At 39.1% G+C, this 22,752-nt stretch overlaps 1 protein-coding gene across 2 annotated transcripts; it reads left to right on the plus strand.

Annotated features, from left to right (window-relative positions):
- Positions 1-25: 25 nt before the first annotated feature.
- On the plus strand, positions 26-13,448 carry LOC141799197 (transcription initiation factor TFIID subunit 4-like). Of its 2 annotated transcripts, none has more exons than XM_074681363.1 (16): positions 26-89; positions 1,178-1,969; positions 2,887-3,041; positions 3,296-3,415; positions 4,935-5,090; positions 5,225-5,347; positions 5,493-5,582; positions 6,234-6,461; positions 6,610-6,745; positions 7,117-7,225; positions 10,473-10,642; positions 10,737-10,867; positions 10,974-11,099; positions 11,330-11,386; positions 11,474-11,593; positions 11,677-13,447. In XM_074681363.1, exons 2-16 carry the CDS (start codon positions 1,231-1,233, stop codon positions 11,842-11,844), a joined length of 2,628 nt encoding a protein of 875 aa, XP_074537464.1. In that variant the 5' UTR covers positions 26-89; positions 1,178-1,230; the 3' UTR covers positions 11,845-13,447. The 2 variants fall into 2 exon arrangements, with proteins under 2 accessions (XP_074537464.1, XP_074537463.1); XM_074681362.1 differs by lacking the exon at positions 26-89 and adding an exon at positions 846-1,013 and having other exon boundaries at positions 11,677-13,448.
- Positions 13,449-22,752: the final 9,304 nt, after the last annotated feature.

Consider the following 22,752-nt stretch of genomic DNA (forward strand, 5'->3'; position numbering starts at 1 on the left):
TAAGGCGTAAATGCACCTGGCATCATCTGATTAACCATCAGGGCTTTTCCATGGGTTAATACAGGTCTCTACTGGCCATAGACTGTGAGGTAAGGAAAGATAGGATAAGACTTTTTTGATCTACAGGGAGGGACTTCGTTTTACTGCAGTGCAGACGTATTGTACGAACAGTGATAAATGAATAAAACAGAGATTGAATTGAGATTGAAGTATGAGCAGTATGACTGAGAAGTGACAGTAACAGAACGTCTAAGAAGTGTATTTAGGTGCACTGTGGGGTACAAAATGGAATGGGGATGCTCAGCACAAACAGTATAGTCTATATAGATCTGATAATGTTGTTCGTTACTCAAAATCTTGAGTTCTGATATTTCCTTGGCGAATGTTGTGCTGACAACTTTTTGGGTTTCGAGTTTTCAGTAGTGTATAGCCTACTTCATAAGTTCAACTAGAAACTTAAAAGCAACACAGTCATGTAGGTATAATTTCAGTTTGATACAATATGAATCGTGACCGTCCAATATCATGCAAAGATACATTGACAGTCTCACAAAGCCTTCTCATTATGGCTTAACTTCAATAGGAGCGGCTCTCCGAGCAGTACCACTCTTTCTCATCAACCCGCCCGTGAGCTCTGACAGTCCACACTCACTCACTGCAGCTCAGGACGTTTTGTTCCCAAATTTATCTTGTTTGAGTAACCAATCAAACGGCCTCATGGCTTTCCGTCACTAACAGTGTATCCAATCGGCGCATGCGTCTCACGAAGCAGCGTAGCTGGCCAAAGATGGCGGCGAGCTCCGATTTGCTGGAGGATGTTTTGCTGAAAACAGCGGAGGACGAAAAGTAGTTAATGATACAGTGTGATCTCTGGAGTGTGGGCTATCAAGTCAACATAACTGTGAGAGCTCAGTCTGCAAACTACAACAGCATCGCTACTGTAGAGAGTAACGTTAATACAAATGTATAGGGCAGCAAAATGGGACTTTCACAACAAGAGCTCGCTAAAGCAGGTAAGATAGCTGCCCACTCCAGTTAGCTAACAGTAGCTAATTTCGGTCACGTTGTTCAAGTGGTATTAGCTAACTTGGCTTCACTTTGGATGTGCCCCGAAACTAATGCGAAACGGAGAGTTGCTCGACACCCCACTTGTTTTCATGTGTTTCCGCTGCCGTAGGACCAGGAGGTCAGGGAGGTGTCATTAACAGTACGGGCTCCCTTGAACCAAGCATGGATGGGGTAGCCGGGTCCGCATCGGCGGCGGGACCGAACTTGACAGCCGCTCAGAGTCAGTCCAAGACGGGGACAACCAGCGGAGTCGTTACGGCAGAGTCCGACGTGACATCTGTAGTCGGAAAACCCGGAATGACGGCTCTCCAAACTTTAAACGGGAGTGCTGTGGTGATGAACTGTCATAGTGCTGACAGCGGTGGAAACAGCGCTCAGTCCGCCGTCACGCTTGTAAACAACGGACCTGTTTCTGTTAGCAAAGGAAGCGCAGCAGTGTCGCCTGCAGCAACTACAACTATCATTCGAACTTCTACGAGTCCGCTGACTGCTGTTATTTCCTCTCAGTCCCATGTGAACAGTGTACCAACGGTCACGCTTGTGAGGCCACCTATGCAAACTCCCACCAGCACCGTACAAAGCGGAGGGAGCTCAACCACAGTTTTAACATCACCACTCGGCAGTGTTGCCAGCACAACGGGCGCTATTGTGAATAAACTAAACTCCACAAAAAGTGTATTTCAGACTAGTGGACACACAGTGGTTTCCTCTGTTGCTACAGCGACAACAGCAACAATGAGGAGCCCTACTGTTCTGCAAAACTTGAGGACTTCTGTGCCGTCAACTATCGCTGCAGCTCCTCCTGCAGGAATACGAGCTATTGCTCCACAGGTGTTTGCTCCTCGACTTACTCAGCCCCAACAGAACGCCCCAAACATCCAAAACATCCAGCTTCCACCAGGTAACCTTGTTTTTGAACAGACACAAAGCTTTGAAAGATTCCTCTGTTGCCTCTATTGGCCTTTTCAAGTTTTAAGTATTTTGTTAGAAACTTTGAACACGAAATGATCACACGTGGTAGACAAGATATGATTTGGACAGAAGCCAGTAGCCAGAATTGGATGACAGATAAGAAGTAGGCAGAGTTCTGAAAACAGACCAGCTCAACACCTTTGAAGCCAGTGAAACACATTTCTCTTTTACTATTAGAGAATTTTAAAATTTTCTTAATTTGACTTGAATTCGATATTATTCCCAAATTTAACTGTACATTCTGTTGGAACTAAATATGTTGAAAATATCAAAAAGTGGTACTTAGTTGTTGTTGTAAGCCCTGTATTTAAAGCTTTCTTAGTCTGAGAGCCCTTGGTCAGACTCTAATAAGTCATAAAAGCAGGGTAATTTAAGGCAACATAATGCTATCTTAGCCTGTCTCACCTCTCAGTAACCTGTTACTAATGTTTTGCAGACCACTGCATTACAATGTAGTGGAGCATCCAAGGTTTTTCCACACCTGTTTAATAGTCGGGCTATTTTATCAGGCTCAAGTTTTCAGTAACTCACCAAAAAGGTAATGCCTTTAAAAACTCAGTACAATGTTAAGTGGGTGTGTACTATTTCTTACTCAAGTCATCCTGTAGCCTGTAGTTTTTGATTTATGGCACCATGAATGTTTATTTTTGTCTGACTTGTTGCTGAGTCTGCTTGAGTAGCTGTGCACATCAGCTGAGATAAAGCCATGCATCCTCTTTAGACCTTTGGATAACTTTTCCATACCCACTAATCTCAGAAACTGTCTGCATACAGTATAGTAATGAGACTGATCATGAAATCCCCCAACTTTTGAATTTTTAACCCCCTATCTTTTGTCGCTTACAGGTATGGTGCTGGTCCGCAGTGAGAGCGGGCAGCTGCTGATGATTCACCAGCAGACTTTAGCTCAAATGCAGGCACAGTCACAGTCCCAAAGCGCAATGACACCACGACCAGCGGCCCCCACCAGCACTCCACCTGTCCAGGTCACTACCCTACAGGTAACACAAGGACACACGATGCTCTCAAAAATGAATCACTGTTGTTAGGTTTTGATGCAAAACAATTCTTTCTGGTTCAGTGTTTTGGCATGTAATCACATCACTCACCCTGATCAAAAAAGGTAGTCTGGTTTTCCATCTGTCATTTCATTGAGTATGGGTAAACTTTTGCATCAGGTTTAAAATGAATGCAGAAGAAAAAGAACCAAAATGACATCTTTTTGCAACAAACTCATAACTCGTGTTGTCTGCAGGCTCCAGGTGCAGCATTGCTGCCTCGTCCAGTTACTCCCACTGCCATCATTAAACAATGTTCAGCAGTCCAAACCACTGTGACATCCACCACCACTCTGCAGAGACCTCCCGTTCTTCAGGTAACTCCACCATATATCTCTTTTAGATATTCAACTTCCTGTGCAGAGTTTATGTTACCGAGCAAAGAATACGCCATCAGAAGTTGGGTAGTAATAACTGTTAGGTTCTGCTCTACAAGGATGGAATTTGATCTAAATGTTTAGTGTAATAGAATGAAATCTTTACTTTGCTGATTCTGAAATCACCACCCTGCAAAGAAACTGAAGCAAACCATGTGCTCTGAATGAAAAAGGTTATTTATTGAATGCAGCATAAACTATGAGAGCGGTTCCATCTGGGTTACATTTATTCTCAAACATTCAAAATGTTTCACAGGGTATAAAATAGTTTTTCTTTTTACTGCTGCTGCTAATATTCCTACCTGCCCTTCTGATACATTTGAGGATAGGTCAGGCCATTTGGACTTGAAACAACAACACATTCAGTTTACGCCTCAATCACTTTGATCCCACTTATGTTGCTGGATTTTTGGCGGATTTTTGGGGCCAGCTGTGTGCCTCCCTTTGAGGTCCTGAAATAAATAAGTATTGTTGCTTCTGCTTTCAGTTGCCACAAATGAGCTTTTTTCAGAAACACCCATCCTCCCTTTTTTTAAGCAAGACTGCATGCCCTCATGTTGGCAATTTTTCTGCATCATAAACTTCTGCCCAACTATGAACCACAGGATCTCAAGCAATATCACAAGTTGAGGTGAAAAAGTGTGTAGATTTTTGAAGTTTAACCACTAATTTTAGAAGATGTGAAGGCATACTTTGCTTGTTGCTTGTCTGTTCCCCTGCTCTCATACGCTAGCCTGCTAATTCCTCCCCATTTACAGTGGTCAAAGAGTTTTTGTTCACTGAGTGGATTTGCAAAATATGGATTCACAAAATGCAGTTAATCAGAAAACCAAGTAGTGACAAGAGTCTCCTCTAAATATTTGAAGAAGCTTGTTAGATTTGATAAATTCTTTTCAGATTTCCACGTGCACATGTTTGTGTTGTTATTGGCAAAGTGCTTAGAGCAGCTCTTCAGCTAATCAGGGCTAATAATGTGAATAAAAAGCTTTGTAAGTGCAGCTAAATGCATCTCTTTCTTAGACCAGAGAGGATTTATTTCTTTACCTGAAATGTTTCATGAAAGCTTATTCCATTTTGCCTTTTTAAATAAACAGGAAAAAAAGATGGTTGATTTATGGAGGTCCAAACATTTGTTTCTTAGTCTGAGTATTATGTCTGCTCTCATGTTTTGTTATACAATTTGCCTCTACAATTGTGTATCAACATGTTTTCGTCTTAAGTGTTACATCATAATTTCCTTTGTCTTAAGTTTGAAAAAAATGTTATTATATACTTTTTATGCATGCTCTGTGTTATTCAACATCTTCCATAGAAACAAAAACCTTAAGGGGAAAATTGTGTTGGTCCTAGTGAAGTTGACTGGACTCAGCCCCTGGAGCAGACGTGTCAAATCTGTTAGTCTGACCTTGTCATTTTCCTGAGCCTCATGTCATCCCTGCATATTCACTGACTTTTATAGAACACCATCATGCTGGGAGGAAGTGCCACCGCCCCAGGACAGGCGTTAGGCACACCCAGCACAGTGCAGCCTGGATCTGCAGCCACAGCAGTCACACAGAGGGTAGGGTCGCTCACAGCCACTGGGACTCCTGTCACTCCAACAGCTATCACAGCTGTAAGAGAGAAGTACTAACCTTCAATGCTTTTGTCTTTGTCATCTTTTAAAGATAACCACAAAGAAACTGTAGTGTGCTTTAAATCCGATATGCGTCTTTAAAAAACAATCTAATTGTGTGTTTGTTGTTGCAGGAGACACTTGAGAATGTGAAAAAGTGTAGAAACTTTCTGTCCACTTTGATCAAACTGGCATCCAGTGGGAAGCAGTCTTCTGAGACCACAGCCAACGTCAAGGAGCTTGTCAAAAACCTGCTGGTGACTGCCTCACCTCCTCACCCTTTCCATCATCTTCGTTTTCTTTATCTTTGTCCATATCTTTGAAGCGTTTGTGTCTCTCTTTTGGTTAGTTCAATCTATATTTTCCCCTTATACCCATCTCTCTGTTCTTTTTTGATGACAGGAGGCAAAGATTGAACCTGAAGATTTCACCAGTAGGTTATACAAGGAGCTCAACTCTTCACCACAGCCATACCTTGTGCCTTTCCTCAAGGTTAGATCAACAACATAGTCGCAAATATGCAAATAATGCTGCACGTTAAACTCAGACCTTTTTTGAACCTCTCCCTTCTTTTGTTTGTCAATGCACGTCAGGGTAGCTTAGGTTAAGATGAAGTCTTTCCCTCATGCAAAACGACAGCGTGTTCCCCTTTAACAGTGATTTAATGTCTTTGTTCTGGGACTCTGCTCTTAAATATTCAGGCTCCAGAGATGGTAAGTTCCACAGCCACCCAAGTTTCTAAGGAACCCTGTCAACCTATACTACCCTCTGGCACCCAAATAGATGTCATTCATTGGTTTGCAAAGAGCTTTTTGAAGCCTGAGGCTATACACGTCACCTTTTTCTTTCTTTGTATTTTGGAAAGCTGAGTGGGCATATTTGGAGGATAGAGGGGAGGAATCTATCATCACTATATCTCTACTTCAGGTTGACAGGTCACTGTGGTAGCAACTTATCTTACTTATCAAAGGTAGCCAAGCCCCGAGATGCACTCTTTTTATTTTATGTTATGCAAAGGGAACCATGATCTTCAGAGTAATGCTGTATTGTATTACACTTTTTAGTCAGACAAATTTAGAAGTAAATATACTTTTCGATATGCTTTAGTTAGATTTAACTCTTCCTGCTCTTGTCTACTTGCAGAGAAGCCTCCCAGCACTGCGTCAGATGACCCCAGACTCAGAGGCCTTCATCCAGCAAAGCCTGCTGCCTCAGCCCAGCACTCAGACTGCAGCAGCAGCCCCCACCGCTCTCACCGCAGTGGTGCTGCGACCCCCTCTCTCCACAGCCGCCACTACGACCACCAGCACTGCTGCGACCAAAACCACAGTCATCAGCCTCACTCAGACACCTCAAAGTAAACCTGGACTGGTAAGTTAAATGATGGATGTTAAGTGCATGCTGACTGACTTATGTTAGTCAGTAATGCCATTGGCAGGGGAAGCATTATAATATTGTGTTTTTCAGTTCTTGGCAGTACTTTATTCTGTGTATCCAAATTGTCCTTCGATGTGCACAGATAGTCCCACAGCAGCACGGGACGATGATCAGGCCGCAGGTGACGCTGGCTCAGTCACCTATGGTGACGCTCAGAGGACAACCTCACAACAGAATCATTGTGAGCCAGCCGCAGGTGGTCAAACAGCTGCACACAGGTGTGTGTTTAACAGACACTTGGACTCTCATCTCTGAAATGATCATTTAGTAGATTTTTTTTGTTAAATGTCAAATTGTGTTACTTTCTTTACTTGTTGAATCAATTAAGTGTCCAGTGGGAATATTTGAATTAATGTTAAATTAAAGTCCCTGAAAAACAATATAGGCCTATACTGCCATCGTGTGGCTAGTCTATGTAACTGCATCAATTAATATGAGTAATAAGTATAATAAAAATAAGCAAAAAGAAAATCGTCATATCACACCAATATGGATGTTTAAACATTGATGATTAAAGAAGTTAGAGCTCTTAATTCTTCTATTAGGTCGACAAAATGTGAAGTTTCCTTTTTTGTTTCTATTCCGTCAGGAGTGAAGCAGCCGTTGGCTCCAGGAGTCAGAGGAGTACAAATAATAAACCAGTCCGCGCTCACAGCTGCTCAGAAGAACAAGCTGAAGGAAGGTGGAGGAACCTTCAGGTTTGTTACACAGTCAGATTAATGTCTGTCCTACTTCACTGAAAGTGTCCAAATAGCAAACATGCCAGACAGTAAAAGATAATTTTAACTGGCATCCAAGCTATCTTTAAAAAATTACCTTTTTTTTTTCTTCAATATTTGTATCAGATTCATAGTGAGTAAATTCTAAAGTTAGCCATTAAAGTATGGCCAAGGAACCTTTTCTTTAAATAACTTTCTTAATTGGACATATTTTCAACAGTGACAGTTCAAAAGTGAAATATAACAGAACATCTAGCTAACTTTTTCACCAAGTAACTTTCTTTTCAAAACAGAACACATACACAGAGGTACAAAAATTAAGCAACCATCAAAAAAACAAAACAAACAAAAAAAAATCATATACACAAACACACTCTCATTTATATATACATGTATATTTGCACACACACATACATACGCAAACATATACATACATATACACACACATATATACATACATTTACTATAAATAAAAGTGGGTCTCCCTAACGCTTATCTCTAACTCATTACAATCAGATATAGAGGACAAAGAGTGTATATGTCTTAGGAGAGGTCTGAAAGTCCTTTCAAATGAGCTTAAGGAGCCGTTGATTGAGGGTCTAAGCTTTTCAAGTTTAATGGATAGAAGTAGCTCTCTCAACCTCCTGTTATGAGATGGCGGTATATAGGGTGTTTCCTGTTAAGGAGAATGATTCTCCTGGCCAAGAGGGTGGTAAAGCCAAGAACAGTTTGCAGAGGCACAGAGGTAATAGGCTGCAAGAGAATAATTGGGCTAAGAGAGGACACAGAATGATAGTTGTATCATATGCTGCGCTAAGAGTTAAAAGAATTTGGACCAGAATGTAGCAAGCCTGGGACAGAACCAGAACATATGGGAATGAGTTGCTATGGATTGTTAACACCTGTTACAAGAAACACTTACATTGGGGCAGATCCAAGAAAGATTTAAACTTGTATAATGATTTTTATGCACTACTTTACATTGTAAGAGGCTATGCAGTACACAGATTGAAGAGGAGTGAACCACCTGTAGGACATGTTGCCAGTAGTTATCAGGTAATGTTATGCTAAGCTCTTGCTCCCAAGACAGGTGGGATTGAGGTAGGTCAAATTTCTGTGAGAGGTCAGAAAATGAAATCACAGTCCCTTGATTATAAAGGTTCTTAAATTGGTTATGCTTTTGTTGGACCAAGACTTGAAGGTTAAATCAGTACATGAGGGGTGACATAGGTGATTATTTGCTATTGGGGAGGGGTCAGAGGCTCTCTGAAGGCCAAGGCTTTTCCTGATTTGAATCCAAATTTTAATAGAGTTAATTACCACTGGGTTTGAGGTAAATTTGGAGGCAGTCAAAGGGAGTTGACTGCATACTAGGGAACGGAGGGAAAGTATAGATGGCGTGAGTTTTCATGTTCACCCATGCAGGGCATCAGTGTTAGCTGTATTACTTAACCAGTATAAAAGTTTATGGATATTACACGACCAGTGATAGTGTAAAAATTAGGGAGAGCCAGGCCCCCAAGTGTTTTGGGAAGCTGTAGCACTGATTTCCTTATGTGTGGGTTTTTAGTGCCCCAGACAAAAGAACTTAATTTATCAAGTGATTTAAAGAACGATTTTTTAATAAGAACTGGAATATGGGGAAAAAAAGGTATGAAAACTTTGGTAGAATGACCATTTTAACCAAATTGACTCGCCCTACTAATGATAATGGGAGACCTGCCTACGTCTTGGAGTCCAGTTTACACTTCTCAAAGAGAGGGGAAAGTATTTGGGAAAGAGTTGATTAATTGAGTTTGTGATAAAAGCACCCATGTATTTAAATCCATCTGTAGCATACTTTAAATAAAAGTAAGTCTGGGGTATAGTTTTAGCTGACAAATTAATGGGAAAGAGTTCACTTTTGCAAAGGCTCAGCTTATATCCTAAGAAGGACCCAAATTTGTCAAGTATACTTGTACAAAAGGAGATTGTTGGCATATAACCATAATTTGGGGATTTTCCCAGCGCAGCTGATCCCTTCAAACCCACTATCCTGACATAGCCATATAGCTAGAGGTTATATGGCAGATAAGAGAGGGGACAGGGGACAGCCCTGTCTGGTTCCTTGACAAAGGGGGAATAGGGGTGACTGTAGTTCATTAGTATAGACTGAAGCAACTGGGTTAGCATAAGTAATCTAACCTAAGATATAAATGCAGGACTAAAACCAAATTTCTACAAAACAAAGAAAAGTTAGCTCCACTTCACCCTGTTGAAGGTCTTCTCTGCATCCAATGAGATAATTATCTCAGGACAGCTTGAACCAGGGTAATTTAAGATATTTAAGAACCTCCTCGTATTATGAAATGAATGCCTTCCAGGCATGAATCCTGTTTGATGAGTTAAAATCATACTTGATAGATTGGTAGGTTAGATCTTAGGAAGCTGACTTTGAACGTCTTCAAGAGATTTCTTCATTTCTGTGTATTTTTATTTTAAACTTAAACCACCTTAATGTTGATTTTTATTTATTGGTATGCACAGTCAAATGTGTTTAGTAGCATAATATTTTCTGTATTCACAAAGATAACATGAAGAGAGCAATTTACGTAGACTGCAGGTTGAGTTCAGCAAAAAAAAACCAAGCTTTTTAATGGTTATGATTTTGAGTTTAGAAAGACAAACTGCACATACTTTCACATTTTCTAAAAATATTTTGATTGTGAGAGTTTTGGCTTCTACTTTCTTCAATCTGCACAATCTGAGTTTAAGTTATAACTACCACTAGGGGGCACTGGCAGAGCATATGTCAAATCCTGCAACGAACCACCCTGGCAATGCTGAGATTAATACACTGCACTGAAGGTTTTTTAAGTGCAGTTGTTTGGTTGGACACAGTTATTAGTTTTCATAATGAATGATCCTTGTGTTCATATATTTTAGCTGGTAAAGTATTTTCCCTGCATCAGGAGACCGTTACGACCACAGCCAAATGAAACTATCAAGAGTTTGTAGAAGAGTGAATACCACAGAGATCTCAGTTCACTCAAATAAGCCCACATTTCTCAAAAGATCTAAAGCACTCAGAGGGTCATTCATTTAAAAGCCTTTTTTATTCAGGGCTGAAGAGTCCTAGTTTAAACATGTCCGTGTGTTTCACAGACTGAAGGCTTCATCAAGCCCTGATGAAGGCCTTATTAAGATGCCATTCATGTCTTTCTTGTTGCTTCATTTTTTTTTTCAGGGATGATGATGACATCAATGATGTGGCCTCCATGGCAGGAGTCAATTTATCAGAGGAGAGTGCCCGCATCTTAGCAACCAACTCTGAGCATGTAGGTGTGGTGATGCGTTCCTGTAAGGATGAGAGCTTCCTCTCCACCGCTTTGCTCACGCAGAGAACCCTGGAGATTGGTAAGATGAATAAAAACCCTGTATAGCACATTTTTTCTGACCTTTAAACCCAACACCATCTCACTCTCAATGCTTACTCACACTGTTCTGACAGGTAAGAAGTTTGGTATCAGCGAGCTGGGCACAGATGTACTGAATTACATTGCCTACGCTACACAGCAGCGGCTACAAAACCTGCTGGAAAAGGTGTCACAAGTGGCTCAGCAAAAGAACATTACCTTCAAGGTGATTATTACTTGAGAGCTGCTGAGACCTGTGGCCTCTGAGTCTGATTTCATTCCCTCTTTTATACATTTCTCTACTTTATGCAACATCTTCATTCATCCTTCAGGAGGACGATCGGTATGAGCAGGTCAGCGATGTGCGAGCACAGCTTAAATTCTTCGAGCAGCTGGATCAGATGGAGAAGCAAAGGAAGGAAGAGCAGGAGCGAGAGATTCTCTTAAAGGCAGCCAAGGTATCATTTTATAACAAGGACACACTTTATCATTGGCAGGAAGGATCCTACACACTATCTTAATTGCATAGACAAGGCAAGTAAGGTCAGAGTCATTAGTATACATTTGCTCTGCCGCTGTCACCAGAGGACAGATCTGCTAACTGAGTGAGTGAATGAATAAAACAATTGATCGAATAAATTGAACATATCCATCTTGAAATATTAAAAAGTCCTCTACCTCACTGCAGTCTCGGTCACGGCAAGAAGACCCTGAGCAGCTCAGACTCAAACAGAAAGCCAAAGAGGTAAGAGCATGCAGGGATAAGTGACTCTGCTCTGTGTAGCATTATGATTATGTGCGACTAATCTGTGTGCTAATGCTTGTATTCCAGATGCAGCAGCAGGAGCTGGCTCAGATAAGACAGAGAGAAGCCAACCTAACGGCGCTGGCAGCAATCGGTCCGAGGAAAAAACGGAAAACAGACTCTCCTGTTGGGGGTGCCAGCGCAGAGGTGAGGAACATGGAATATTTCAGATTTGGAACATCTGAAACAAGACTTGCTACATCCTACTTGTGCTCTGTCTTCCATACCAGGGCTCAGGGTCAGCCCCCTTCCAGCCTGGAGCATCCAGTGGAGCAGGCTCCAGACAGTTTACACGACAGAGAATCACCAGAGTCAACCTCAGGGAACTGCTCTTCTGCCTGGAGAACGAACGAGGGACCAGTCACTCACACCTGCTTTATAAAGGCTTCCTCAAATAACACCTGACTTAAGCCATGCTGCAGGTACCTCCAGCAGCCACACAGTGCTGACTGAAATGTGGGCAGAGATCCACTTAGAATATCAAGAAGACATCAGCTTCTAAAAAACTCCTAAAGCACAGGCTTTCTTTATTGTTTTTGCACCGACTTGGAGAGAAAAAAATGGGACCTCAGCCCTTATTTCAGTTTGCCTTTCAGTGCACTCACCCTTTGGAGACCAGTCGTACCCACACTTTAATCATGCTCCTGCTAAACACAGGCAAACCTTTCTTAAACTGAACTCAGCAATTCACACCTGAAAACCCGATGAAGGTTATTTCACTAACAACCGTGTAGCTGCAAATCTCTGTGAGGTTATTCCATAAACAACAGGATATCACACATACTGCACTGACTCGTTTTCATCCAGAACTCTCTCTTTCTGTTCTAACAAGAGATTTTGATTTATCAAAAGTTTATGGCATATTTTAGCAGTTTTAAAACCTGTGGATTTTATTTTAAACAGAGTCTTTCGCAAGAGTCTTGTCATCTGCTGAGTTGCCTTCTTACCAGATTAAGCCATATGGATTAGAATGACTGATCATTTTCAGTAACAGTATCTATCCTACTGTTCTTCCTACATGTGTAGGAAATATGCTTTTATTGTCTTGTTGTGCTTTCTGTTTTTCTTCATCATTGCTGTGTAGAAAACAAAAATGATTGCTCGTTAGTCATGTTTTGTGCATGGCTAAACCAAAGGTGTTTGTATTCAAACTCCTGATGCAGTAGCTGTTGTACAGTCAGAGTCCCTGACACAGTTGCTCAAAAAGAGACTCCACTTTGTACTTTGTAGCAACGTTGACTTTAAAGACGACAGATACTTCACATTCCTATCAATCATGTCTGAACATATAAAACTCAGCTGTATCGGGTGATGCCTTCAAGGACCATGTGATATCTGGCCTTAAAGAGATTCCTCTTTTTTACAGTGAACATGGAAATGTTACTGTCAGGTACCTTGTAGTTTACTGCTTGACTGCTTGAAAAAATTGAGGTGTAGTGAAACTTTTCACAATGAAAAATTTGAATATTCTTTGTAGGTTTTTTGTAATTAAATGAAAAAGAAAAGTTTACTGGTCTTGTACCTGCCTTCAGAAATATCACCCCTAAACCTACAGACTCTCAGATAAGTGGAGCCCTGTTTGAATCCATTATGAGTAATTTTGTAACATTTGAGAAGACAATAGACACAAGTAACTTTGACTTGAAACAGATTGGTTGTTAGTAATGTGAAGTTATATGAATCAAATTTAGAGAATTGAATACCAACAAGTAAAGTGAATCAAGCTTTGTCAAAAACGTACATGTCCAGATTTTTATATTTATAAAAGCTTGGGTTCGTGTTTAGGAAGAAATACAGATCAAGGAATGGCACTTTGACTGATCATTTTTCTAAAAACAAATCGATCAGAACACACCCACTTTATATGTTTTATATTTTTACTGCACATACATTTTTTGATCTTTGTACCTTTTTTTTTGTCATTTTAAGAGAATGTTTATCTGCAATTTTTATTGCTGTAAATACTAAAGTTTGCTATCTGTAGATTTAAATTCAAATCAGACAGGTTTGTCTTTTTTCATGGATATATATTTACAGATATATGTACGAGAAATAAGACAGATTTGATGTTTCTTGCCAATTTCTTGTAAATTTTGCACATTCATTTGTTTATATGTAAATAACTGAATCTAAAAAAAAGTTTTTAATTGCTATTTTACAATTGATTAAGAAAATGGTCTTTATTAAAACAAACAAACAAAGCAACATAACTATTTACTGTTTTTAATGTTATGGATTCTTTTTGAGTTTCGTACAGTGGTTGACTGAAACATTGAACCATATGTTTCATCCATTCATTCAGATCTTTATTTGCTGTGGCTTCTCTGATTCTTCTTTTAAAGCAGTACGGGCTGTCTTGCCAAGTGGACACTTCACTGTGAACTCTCTGCACACTTGGTGTAAGGGTTTACAAAGTGCAATATAAAACCAGAGGAGAAACGAAAGTATTCAGCAACTTCAGTCAAGATCTATTTTGTGTAAAAAAAAAAAAATCTCAGCTCAGGTCAATGCTACCCTGTTGGTTAGACTTCAACAATTAGCACAGGATATTATGATCTTACATTATTTTGAAGTCATATCTCATTCACATCTTTAAAACTCACTAACTCCATGTTTTGTCTTTTTTACAGTTTAAGGGCATGCCCTTCCTTCCACAAAACATCAATATCTTAAAAAGATATCTCATATTTGTCAGTGATATTTTTTGCTTTTGTGTTTTAACTATACATTTAAAGAAAGTGCCTTTTAGTCTTACTGAAGTAGACTCCATGTTCAGGAGGGTACTTAAACTTTTACATCAAAGTAACTGTATTTGTATAGTAGTAAGGTTTATTTTTTTTATTTTTTTATTTTTTTCAAAAGTTTCCAAATGATGAAAGTCACTTAAAGGTGTACCCTGGAGGTAATTGGACACAAGGTATGGGGCAAACTTTCTCAAACTATAAGAAAACAGGTATGGAGCCCCGTTAAATGACATTTTATTAGAAAAAGAAAAAAGCATACAAGTATTTTAGAAATGATTTGTCATATGATGATTATCTTTTGGGGTTTTGCTCCTACCTTGTGGCCATGCAATATTTTGTGGATAGGAAACACTGAAAGATTTAAGCCCCCTTACTTCAACATAGAAAAAAAGATTCTCATAACAACGGGAAATGAGTGGTAAAATCAATATGTTTAAATTAGTCTGAAAAACAAAATGAATGAAAAATTAGAAACCACCCATATACTTTTCCAATAATGAGAGGATTGATTAAATCAGTCTCAAGTTTTGAAACTCAACATCACATCAGACTGTATTATCCCGAGCACTCAGTTCTTGAAAAACATCCCACTTTCTATTCCTGAAGCAACGATCTCACTCACTGCTTTGAATAATCTGTTCTTGAAGCTTATTCTGCATCACTGCTAAGAAGAGATAAATGAGAGCAAGTCCTCAAAAATCAAATAGTCATGAGCCCATTATTTCTGGATGAGACGGTACACTCAGAATTAATTCTCATCTTACCTTGAAACATGATCAAAGGATATTTTGTCCATAATAAATAAGATTTAAATCTCCAGCTCTTCCTCCTCACATGATAAGTAGAAGCAAGATGATTACAGTCCTTGTCTCGTTAGGTTCCAAATTGAAAGATCAAAATAATACATCTTGAGTTTAGTGATTTATTCAGATTTCATTATGAACCTGTTTGCCCTTAGAAGCAGAGAGCAGAGGAAGCAGAGGAAGCTGAATAAAGTAAAGATTCAAAGAGGCGTTTTTTTTAAAAACCGTAAGTCTTGTAATCTTTTATTTACTCAGGCTGTGTTAAATCAAACATCTCCAAAGTTAGGACTTGTCTCATTTACTACAAAAGATGATTGTAGGGGAATGTGATGTTGTGTCATGAGAACTTTGAGGTGATGCAATACCAGATGTCTCTTTTTAATATTGGGGTTACTTTTAGATAAAGCAGTTTCATGCTGCATCAATTCTTTGTAATGATGTAACTCCAAGCGCCAAAGAGTAAAAATAGAGTCTGTTATTCAGGTTGACCTTGAACGGACTTTGAACGCTGAACACACTGCAAGTGGAGCGTATTGGAGCTCAGGCTACTGTAAAAATAGGCTCATTGATGTTCGGATTAACTAGCAGGGTTCAAAGGCAAGACGCTGAGTGTTGTGAACAAACAGCAACAGGTGCTCTTCATTGCTTCTTTTACTGTCATATTCTACTGTGTGATGGCCAAGACCTCATAACAGAAATAATTCATTTTCCAACACTTCTCAACAAATTCTGCATTAATTTGCAGTCAATCGTACATCTAGCACAGTTTGATTTATTTCAGGTTTCTTCTTCTTTTTTCCCAGATTTGGGCTTATAAAAATTAAGTGTTTAGTTTAGTTTAGTTTAGTTTAGTTTAGTTTAGTTTAGTTTAGTTTAGTTTAGACAACTTTATTTATCCCAATGGGTAATTCTGATTTTGCAGTCCACCTAGGCTACACATATATCTTCAAACAGCAAAAAGAGACAACGATGAGCAGAATATAAATAAAAGTCAGTTCATGACAGAGAGCACATCCACACACAGCAGCTTTCAACAGACCCTTCCCATAGCCAGGGTCAAGCAGATTGCATTACACGTCCACAATTAGTGGCAGGTCAAAGAGAACATGGAGATACCCAACAGAGCAATAAAGATCCCATACAGAAAAACAAAAAAGTACCAATATGTCAGTGTAATGGACTGCTATCAAGGTTAATCAGCCTGATGGCAGAAGGAATGAAAGACTGTGAATACCGGTTTGTTCTCCTACTGGGGGCGTTAAAAGCGGCGGCCTGAGGGCATTAAGGGAAACTCCAAATGCAAGATGTGGTCACATTGGGAAATAATTTCTTTTGCCTTCCTGATCACTTGTCTCTTCCATAAAGATCAGAGATCTTTCTGCTAGACTCCTATTATTTCAGAGCAGATTTTAACAATGCTGTACAGGCTGTTTCTGTCTTTGACAGACAGACCATCGAACCAACAAATAATAGAAAATGTCAAAAGACTTTCAATAAAAGACTTGTAGAAAATACTCAGAATTTTGTTACAGACATTAAAAGACTTCAACTTCCTCAGAAAGTGGATTCTTTGTTGACATCGACAAGCAATGCTCTCAGTGGTAATCTCAACCCCAGCTAAGAGGACCTTTTCTTAACTGTGATATACCACAGACTGTGCAGTACATGGGCATAAATGCAGTGAAGTCAGGAATGAGTTGTTGTAGAGTTTTGAAGCAGGTGTCATATAAAAATTGTGGCTCAACCTGACTTTGGTCTATGTAGTATGTTATAAAGAGGCAGAGGGGAGGCCGGCGTGTAACACCTTTGTTAACAGCTACAGTCTGCTCGCCTGTTTGTCAGGTCAGCTCAATCAATCAATCAATCAATCAATCAATCAATCAATCAATCAATCAATCAATCAATCAATCAATCAATCAATCAATCCTTATTTGTCAAGCGCCAAATCACAACAAACGTTATCTCAAGATACTTTACTAAAACATTGACATGTCTAGACCCGTTAATGTTAATTTTAATAAAGTTTGATTAACAGAAACCCAACATCAAGACAAGATAAGGAGTCTTATCTTAGCTGTGCCTTTTGTTAGGCAAAACTTTTAAATTTAAAATCTTCCAACAAGTTGTTGAAGAATTAGTGCCTATACAGTGTGTGATTAGAAAAATCAGTGATTCAGATGAAACTTTTTTTTAAAACAAGGCTCTTAGTGTTTAAACACTTAAAGAGTCGAATTAAGAATACCAAGATTATACATTGTACCGTGTACTTACATTAAAATTTGTTAACCATGCAGCTCTTTACTTTCTGACAAAGATCAATGTGTTTTTTTGCATTATCTTGCACACAGACTGGTTACAACCATCCCACAGAAATAAAAGTGATATTTCTGAGTTCTCTGTTTGAGATGATGCAGCTGTTTATGGCACAGTTCTTACAAAATTCACTAAAGTAGGTACAGCCTTGGTAAAGGGACAAAACAGCAAACACTGTGAATAAGGTCCTTTATGAAGCAATGTGGGAGCTCTTTTTTCATGATATCCCAACTGAACACTTGTGTTTTTCAGTGTCCTTCAAAGCCAATGAAAAAAAAATCTTCAATGTGGTGACATGTAGTGATGTGATTCAGTATCTCCCTTTGGAGGTGTTCAAAGGAGGAAAAAGATACTGTACCGACTTCCTCCACAGGGGGGCACTGTTGCATCAGCTAAGAACAATACATCTGTCTCTGACAGGTAGACAGACTAAGGACGAGTCCACTTCCATCAGAGCCTTGTATTGTCCTAAAAGCATTGATCCTTTGTTACTCCATGTGTAAGATAACAAAAAAAATATAACGTAACACAACCAGTTAGTGAGTTAATTATTATGGAAAGGGCATCAAAAAGAGATTTCTCTGCAGATACAAGCTGGTGTGTGATATGCTGCACGCACAGACTCTTGTTGCATGGAGAATCTGATACATAAAATACACACTCCCTCACACACATACACAAAGTGATGGGCATATCTGTTCAGGATCCAGCTAAAGCACTTCCTCATATTCCTTCAGATTTGGCAGATTTGAGGCTCAGAAAGTTGTTTGTTCTGCTTCCCTTGCAGACAAGGTGTCTCACACCTGTGTAGTTGCTTCAACTGTTGTCTTGGTTGTCTTGATATCCAGGCATAGGCAGACTTTTAAGTCTTCTCCAATATGAGTTGTCAGGCCATATTTGCTTATGTTACTCTGGGACACCAAACTCAATTCCACTGTCTTGTTTGATTTTGCATAATGAGGGGCTTCTGACTGCTTGCAGGATAATGTCTCTGAGTGACAGAAATGAAGATGAGTGAATATATTTCACACATTAGTCTATAATCTAGAGGTGATATATACACTCCTACAAAACTGGGTAAGAAGTAACACTTTCATAGTCCTTCAATCAGTTTAAAATAAAAGAAATGCAAGTCCAACTGCCTCTTATTATTAGAAATGTTCTCAATACCTAACTGTTATAAATGCATACCATAAAACATGGAGCAGTTGTTACTTTCCCACCACAGAAGGATAATCAGATAAATCCAATGGAGTACTGTTCGAATACAAAACCATTAACAACGTTACGTACACTGAGAGTCCCTGAGATGACACGACAGGCTGAAAGGCTTAGCAGTGAGAAGTGAGTTGATCATGCTAGGAGCAACATTTGTCTTTTTTCTTGTGATAATGTTCATTACAGCCCTGTTGCAGCAGTTGTACTGCAGTGGTTTGTCCAAACTTGAGTCGATCAACAAAATGAAGAGTGAGGTTGCGTTAGCTCTGCTTGGTGAGGTTGGAGTTGGTAGAAAAGCACTGGGAGGACATAACCAGGATACACCAAAGTTACACGTTATAGACACGTCTCAAAGCATTGGAATGTGAGCAACACTAAACAGATAGTCCTCTCATTTTCTGTGAGCCATATACAACACCACAATCTAAGTTTTAAAGTTCGCTTGCTGTCACATTACAAACAATATCACTGCATAACAGTTAATAAATACCACACCTCATCATTTTGCATTCTGCAAAAGTTTTCCTGAACAAAGAAAAGGAAGAAAAAAGAAGAGCCGCTCTACATCCACTCGATACTAAATCAGACACACATCCTGGTGAGAGTCACATCTTCTGGGCAGTGGGTGATGGTGCTCATGGGAAATGATGTCTTTACCCCGAAAAGACACAAACTTTCACTGTTATCAATACAAAACATATTCTTGATAATATTCTTTGCAGCAAATTTTTAAAAGAAGTTTTTGACAATTAAGGATTCCTTTTATATGAATAATTGGAAACTTTCTGCAATTTTGTTTTAATTAGTAAGTAACTTTCAAAGAACGATCATTAATTTGATAAAACTGTGCATTTTAAAAACTGTAAAAAAATTGTTCAAGGACTTCAAAGATTTTTTCAGACTTTTGGGGTGCTTCGGGGAACTTCGTGTTTATGGAGTTACGTTTTTTTATTTATTTATTTATTTTTTTTTAGAAACTTTTGGGAAAAAAATGGAATAAATGTTTTTGTGTTGGAACTTCTGTTGGGTGAAAACCAATCTGAAAGTTTTGCTGATTTTAAATGGACAGACTTTTTCTTAAAAAAGAAAGAAGTTTGACAGTTTTGACCGTTTTTTTTTCTCAAAAACACCCCCCCACACACAAACAAACAAACAAACAAACAAACAAACAAACAAACAAAAAAGTATTTCAGACAATTTGTTGTATTAGCAGAATCATGAATGTTTTGATTTTTTCTGGGAAACTTACTTCATTTGTAATAACTAACACATCAGTCTTTGTCATTGTCCACGACTCTACCTTACTTCTCAAGTTTCTGAATATGAAACAGGTTTTTTTTAAACCCCTAACTGTGCCTCCCTAGAAATATATTTTATTTATTCATTTATCTGTTGTTTAATGTTTACATATGCTTTTTCAATGATTTTTAATATGCCTGTGGTCACAACAACAATGGAAATGAAGGCAGGACTTAAAGTTGAAATGAAATCAGACATTGGTCAAAAACTCATTCATTTCTAGAAATAAGGGATTGAGGCAATCATGATAATAATAATAGAAGAAAAACATCCATGTCTGTTTTCCCAGCATGTTTTTTCGCTCAGCGTGACCTAAAAATTCTTTCTGAGGTCAGCGCCAGTGTTTGTTCTTTCCTCTGACATTTCTTTGTCAATGGATTTCAGAGGGCTTATCACAGGTTTTGGGCTTACAACTGTCAGCTCCTCGATAGTTTGAACTCTGCTCCCATCACTGGGGGAGAGGAGGCTGCTTGAGCCGTGATGTTAAGAGGGCTGAGATTTTTAAGTGTTGAGATACCATTGAGTATTAACAAGAAAAAAACACAGAGGAAGGGGTCATTTCTAGAGCTCAAAAGATCAGATTTCAAATTATACTTAGCTGTTACAGTAAATCAGAAAACGAAAGTGTCCCACTGCAACAGATCTATAAAGTTTAACATTTACAGACCAACATGCATGATCAGCTCAGACTCAACACCAGCCAGTAGAAAGGCTTCAGAGCTGCTTAAAACAAAGCTAGTATTGTAGTCAAAATGAATGAATTCTTATTCATTTAGCCTTGCAGCAATACTCAATGATTAAATGGGTTCACTAAATGAGTTTTGTCTACACACAGAACGACTTTTGTCTACAGTCAGAATAATAAACTGTGTAGAGGGACCCAGCAGTGTTATAACAGAGCAGTAAAATGTTGCATACGCACACTATAAAAAAAAAGAAAAAGAAAAACCTCCTTCCAAAATAAAAAAAAAACACAGAAAAGATCTAAAATTGAATTTGGACGTTGAAGCGTAGAAAATGAACAGATAGATGTCAAGATTATGTATTATCTCCCCGCATCTGATATGCCAGTTTGATTTCCAAGTTAATAAATCAGTAGGAAAAAAGTCTGTCCTGACATTTCGTGGCTGTCAGATCTGAAAGGTTTGGTTTAGGATTATAATGAGAAATGTTCAAGCTTTAAATACTTGCACAGTTTGCTACTTTTTACCCAGCAGTATTCTCTCTCCTCCCTCTCTGTGTGAAACTGCCAAGGAACAATAGGCTCAAAGGAGGTAAATCTATTCTAAAGTTTTTCTACAATTTTAAAGCATTCCTTGAAAATCATAAGCAAAGAAAATGGGTTAAATGAACAATGGCCTTAATTATCAACATTAAAGGTGCAATTCACTTATTTTATGTGGGGTTATACAAGGCACTTGTCTTTAGCATGTATTAGGCTCAAGGGTTTGAATCTGTTCCTGAAAAACAAGCCTGAACTCAAACTCAAGCAAAAGCTAGGCTAAAAGCTAGAAGCTAATCTTGCTAATTTGAAAAAATATCCACCACAACAGCGATCTTAACATAAGCATGCGCTCTATTAAATGTTTTCACTGTCAGAGAAAGAAAATTCATCCCTTTTTAAGGCACGAATGTGACTAGCGGAAATCATCAGCATGAGATTTGTGCAAAGAACGTATGAGGCATTTTATGCATTTTAACACCTCACCTGTTCATTGGCGGTATATCACAAATGTATGTCTGCCAGAGTTCCTAACGAGAGTCAAAGAAGTTTGCCTTTTTCTTTACAAGCTAACATATCTTTCTACCGGAGACTTTTCCAGGTTCTTTTAACAGATTTCTCTTCTTTGCCGAGAGTGGCTGCAATATCACGCCATGAATTATTAACCACTCAGTTACCATGGTGAATTCTGTGTGAAGAGTCATAAAGATGCCTATGTTTCTGCCCTTCAACTACTAGGAGATCTTGTTCTTCCGCCATCTAGTCTACGCCTCTCCGTCCAGCAGGTTAAAAACTTTCAAGTGTGCGCGGCGTGGAAATTTTCCACTTGAAAGGGACCGCGCGAGGGGGCGTAGGTGCGAAATGACATCATTCGCACGAAGCCACGTGGATGCGTCAAGCATGAATCAGCATTTACACTACTCTCGGGTTCTTCGTATACCTGTTCTTCAGCCTGCTTAGATTTGCTGACTCTGAAAGAAACAAAAATACAACCCCACATTACAAAAGTTAACTCTGACAGTGAGTATGTGTACATGCATGCACTGGTACGACTAAGGTCATAGCTCGGTGGTAAAGTCACAGCGGGGATCGAGTCTTGTCTGCGTAAACATGCAGAAAAGAAAATCAGATTTGGGGTTGAGAACATGTCACTCCGTTTTGATAGGTGGCACTGTGTCATTTTCTGATAAGCAAAGAACAAGTTTTGGTTCAAATGGCTGAAATGGATGCAGCTGTAGCTCTTCATGCTTCATGTATGTGTGTGCTATTGTTTGTTGTGTAAGGGAGCAGCAACCCTATTTATCATGGTCATCTTCTTCCTTTTCCGGGTGAAATTTGCATTTTTTTTGCTCACACTGAATGCCAGTTCCTGCCAAATCCAACCGCAGTCCGATAGCAATTGCATTCTCCACATATATTGATTGAGCTTTGCTCAGTCTGTTGTCAGTCAAACTAAGATGTTTACATGCGCCTTTATAGTCTGATCTCACCCTGACTTCAAGCTCATAGTCCGATTTCTGAAGGCTGCATGTAAACGTACTGAGTGAAGATGACAGATGCTGTTTACTGGACACAAGTGGACACCTTTAGTTTAAAAAGGGACAAAGAGACTCCAGAACTAAAGTCAGTGTGAAGGACAAAGCAGAGAAACTTCTTCTTGATAGCAGAGAGTTCCCGGGTTACCTGGTAGTGCAGGTGTGTGTTAAA

The sequence above is a fragment of the Halichoeres trimaculatus genome, unplaced genomic scaffold (genome assembly GCF_033239565.1).
Source record: "Halichoeres trimaculatus isolate MK-OKI-2021-1 unplaced genomic scaffold, fHalTri1.1 fHalTri1_scaffold_11, whole genome shotgun sequence".
In the NCBI taxonomy this organism is placed as follows: Eukaryota; Metazoa; Chordata; class Actinopteri; order Labriformes; family Labridae; genus Halichoeres; species Halichoeres trimaculatus.

Bases quoted from the DNA above. Each gene is read 5' to 3' on its own strand.
- LOC141799197 (XM_074681362.1), top strand. From the start codon at position 980: ATGGGACTTTCACAACAAGAGCTCGCTAAAGCAG. The intron at 3,042-3,295 runs GTAACACAAGGA...TGTTGTCTGCAG, and splicing joins TCCAGGTCACTACCCTACAG to GCTCCAGGTGCAGCATTGCT. The intron at 6,746-7,116 runs GTGTGTGTTTAA...CTATTCCGTCAG, and splicing joins GGTCAAACAGCTGCACACAG to GAGTGAAGCAGCCGTTGGCT.